Here is a 4,229-nt window from a genome sequence, read left to right on the forward strand (position 1 = left end):
CCTTCCGGGCCGCCGGCCTACCTAGCAACCGCGGACACTTCCGCCTGGCAATCACGGACGGTAACACTTTGTCCCCCCAGCCGCCGCGCTCCCCTCACGCGCTCCCCTCCCCGCGGACAGGACTGAGGGCTCCCCTATAAAGAATCGCACACTCAAGCAGCACACTGATAATTACGTGCGGTTTCAAGCTGCTGTGTATTTGAATATATATTTGTAAATATTTATTTGAATTTCAGCCAACAGTTGTAACAGTGACACTGGTTGTTTTTTTCTCAACAGATGCTGTGTTTTTTAAAGTGTCTTTCATATTCCCAAATAAAGACAAGTATGGTAAGAAAATCTTGGCAGGGGCTAATTCCTTTTGCAAAACTGAGTGTATGGGATTAAAACAGAGGAAATCTATAGCAGTTTCAGGGTGAGGGTTACATAAGTGACAAGGTACCCTGAAGCTGTGCTGCTGAGGTTGGGAGGCCCTTCTGGAGATCCCCGGTCCCCTGCTCACGCAGGGTCACCCACGATGGCTGCCCTGGACTGCATCCCATTGGGTCTTGAATATCTCCATGGACGGAGACTCCACAACCCCTCCAGGCAACCTGTGCCAGGTTGGAGTTTAAAGCAAAAAATTTTACCAGCAAAAATGGACTATTACCCAAGTAACATGCTGCTTTGGCTGTGTAAGAACCCCCCATAGACACACAGAAGCTGCCGTGGGGGAGTTTCCTCAGGGTCCTCCTGCAGACAGCCACAGCCCTGGTGGTCCATTGGGGTCTGCTCTGCCCCATGCCAGCTCCCCACCACCCCCACAGTGGGGCTCAGTGGTGGTAGAATGGGACTGCTGCTGGCTCGCACTCTGTGCGTGGCACCCAAAGGCACCTGCTCCAGCGGGGCTTGCGTGCTCCAAGGGCCCATCTCTGGGAGTAGTCTGTCCACAGGAGATGGAGAGTCAGCCCTGGGAGAAATGGCTCTGTGCAACAGCAGAAATGCATTTCACAATCTCATAGGTTTTTGCCTCTCAGATGCTCTCTGTCTTGAAGTGAAAATACCTGTCTTCCACCACTCTCGTTTTCTAGAGGTGGAGTGCAAAAGGACACATGAGGGTGTGCCTGAGAGGAACGGTCATGGAGTCCACACGGGCACCAATGGAACTATGTGTGTCGGCAGCTGGAAAAATGACAAGGTAATTTTAAGTATTTCTTCACTTTAAACTTTCTCTGTGTTTGGAATGGAGCATGTCTCACTATATCCACCCTTAAAAAGACACAGAAAGGAAAGTCATAACCTGAGAAGGATCAGACCAACACTGCAGGCTCTTCTTCCACCTGGGAATCTTGTCACAGCCCAGTCTGAAGAATTGAGACACTTGGGGTCTTCAGATGTCCTGCTGCCTCCCAAGGCTCCTGCAAACACACTGGTCATTGCTGGCAGACAGGCCCTGGTGAAACACCCGGGCAGTGTGGCGCCGGTGTTGCCCAGCATGGCACAGCCACCGTGAAAGCCCTGCATGAATGGGCTGTGCACACATACTAGGCTAGGCATGGCCCTCCTGCATGTGTATATACGCCACACATGCATCCCACAATGAAACAGGGGAGCTCTGGCCATCGACAGATACACCTTGTTTGGCTGCCCTTGGTTACTGAGTTCTCCAGGAATGAATTAGTAAGTATAGAAGTATAGGAAAATTGCTTATTTTGTTGATCCTGGAGAGGAGACAGTCCTTGAAACGAGACAAATAAGGGTCTGCAATTAGGAAACAGCATCTTGTGGCTTTATTAGATCTAGTCTGGCCTTTTTTTCAGTCTCTTACAAAAATGTTGGTGCAATGATGAGAATTGAGATTATGGCACAGCTTTACAGCACAAATTTAAATCCCCAGGCATGGTTTAGTGGCCTAGGCTGAACAAATGAAAGACTTGTTCTGCCTTGATCCACAGAAAGAAATTCTGGAAAATTTAATTAACCCCTCAGGCTGTCAGGGTACATGCGTTATTTGCAGGGCTGAGGACAGCAGTTCCATGCTGCATAGATTGTTAAGATTCTGTGAGACTACCAGCAGAGGAGGGGTTTATTGGACACTGTGGCTGGCCAAAAACTACTAAGCTCTCACCTGAAATCCTTGTAGAAGCAGGAACCTGTCTAAATCTGAAAGAATAGTCACTTTCCTCTCCATTATCATATCTCAATATGTTGGCAGACTGAAGGCAGCAATCTGAAAGGATATTGTAATAAAAGGAAATAATACTGTAAGCATAAACATTAACCATTTTCTTTATTCTTCTTCTCTCATTAAATGCAAATGAATGGTACTGAAAGGCTAGAACATCCTTCTGGGGCAGTTTATGAAGGCGAGTTCAAAAACAGTATGTTTCACAGGGCTGGAATCTACACATTTCCAAATGGAGCAAAGTACATTGGACCATTCAATAAAAACAAGTATGTTTGAAGTGGAAGAGTCGTGTAGTCTTTTCTATTAGTTTTGATTTTGTAAGCTATGAAGTCCAAATAAAATTCACCCAGCATGGGAGTAGGTTTCTTTCGCTACCAGTGAAACTTGCACTGGGTATCTGAGATTGCTGATCCCAGTTGTATCCTTTTTATGAGATCAGTCAGAAATCTGTAATTCATTCCCAGTCTGAAGTTTTCAAGATGGTTATTCCACCCACCCACTTTTTGTTACCAGGTCTCTGGGCTCAGGCAGAGTTCAGAGAAATAGAACTGTTCAGACCCCTTTCAGAGCTGTTGTTTCAAGCTCTCTGTCTACAGATGCATGCAGAAATACAGCGCTGATTTGCGCTGATAGTTTGCAAAGTTTGCGTTTACTTATTTTTTGAGGTAAAGTACACATTTCAGAGAGATGGGAAAATGTGGAGGTCTATTTTCATCACTTGGAATAAAATATTTTAATGCTACTTGTAAACATCAGCTGAGTTAATTTCTTTTGAATAAGGGTGTGTGTTTTGAATTGCTAAGATACCATCTTTTCCTAAACCAAGAAGTTGATACCCACTTCATAATCCACAAAGCAGATTTAATGAGAAAATTAACCATAAAAAATGACATGAGAACATTCATGTTTATTCTCCTTAAATGACTTCTCTGTCAAATTTTCTGTTTGATTTAGGTTTAATTTTTCTTTAAGTACCTCCCCAGTCCAGTATCTGAAATAAATCTAAAATGTATGTTTCTTAATATGTGGTCTTTCATCAGAAAAAAAAGCTCTGTCTTGCCCTGCTGACCAAAAATAATAGCCACAATAGTACTAGAATGATGACCAATTCTATTTTTAAATGATCAGACACCAAATGAAATACGTGTTACAGAACGTACCTGGATACAAAATGGGAACCCGTATGACAAACTCAAATGTTTGGGGAAAAATTACAGACACACATTTATTTCAATGTTTTAGAACAGATTGAGTTAAGTTATGCCTCTATTACAGTGGCATGTTAAAATCTGCTACAGAGCTTCTGTCTTTTGCTGTCATATTAAATGACAGATGTGAATTCTGCATAAAATCTAAACCTGTGAGTACTCATCACTTCAGTGAGGGCATTCAGCAGTCGATCACATATGTAGCTTTAAAGGCATTTTCTCTCAAAAATCTTAGGGTGATGCCTCTACTCTCTTGTGAAAATACAGCTCAGTGCAAAGGGGCCAGTACAGTGCTTGTCACTAGTAGCTGATTTGTAGAGAAAACCAGCTGCTTCTGATTTGAACTTGCGATTTCAACTAACTAAAATGCTGATGTAGATACATTCTTGGCAGCAGAGATCCAATCTTTGCCAGCCACTGCGGTTTTCACCAGGGGATTAAGATTTCTCCTTTTTGACAGTGGTGTGTGACTGTTAATACCTGTCACTCCCTGACAGCCCAATGCAGGCTATTTTGCCAAGTTTCAGGGTTGCTAGTTTCCACCTACTCATATGAGATAGGTGTCAGTTCACCAGATCACTGCAGCTTTCATGAGAGATCATAAATAGGCAGCACCATAGCAACCTGCTATGACTGCTAGGTGGCTTCATTTTTTAAGGGAAACAAATCTCCCATAATTGATTTAAAAAGTTATTTTCCCCTCATTTCCCTTCATCCCCCAGGGATGCTGATGCATAAACATTTCTTCTTTATAGCAGTTTTCAGATATATTGATGAGCTTGATCACAGCTTTCAAAGATCAGCAGAAATATGTGGGTTTTGAGGACTGAATTCACACGGCAGTTACTTTTTTT

The 4,229-nt window shown here is 43.4% G+C and overlaps 1 protein-coding gene across 1 annotated transcript in view; it reads left to right on the forward strand.

Moving 5' to 3' along the window:
• Positions 1-279: 279 nt before the first annotated feature.
• Positions 280-4,229, forward strand: part of MORN2 (MORN repeat containing 2) — a gene marked incomplete at its 5' end in the record, with an annotated part of 4,561 nt that continues 611 nt past the window's right edge. Inside the window, 3 exon segments of the mRNA XM_009572957.1 lie at positions 280-330; positions 1,071-1,175; positions 2,295-2,433. Coding sequence (XP_009571252.1) covers positions 280-330; positions 1,071-1,175; positions 2,295-2,433 — 295 coding nt within the window.

Source organism: Fulmarus glacialis, unplaced genomic scaffold (genome assembly GCF_000690835.1).
Source record: "Fulmarus glacialis isolate BGI_N327 unplaced genomic scaffold, ASM69083v1 scaffold15132, whole genome shotgun sequence".
In the NCBI taxonomy this organism is placed as follows: domain Eukaryota; kingdom Metazoa; phylum Chordata; class Aves; order Procellariiformes; family Procellariidae; genus Fulmarus; species Fulmarus glacialis.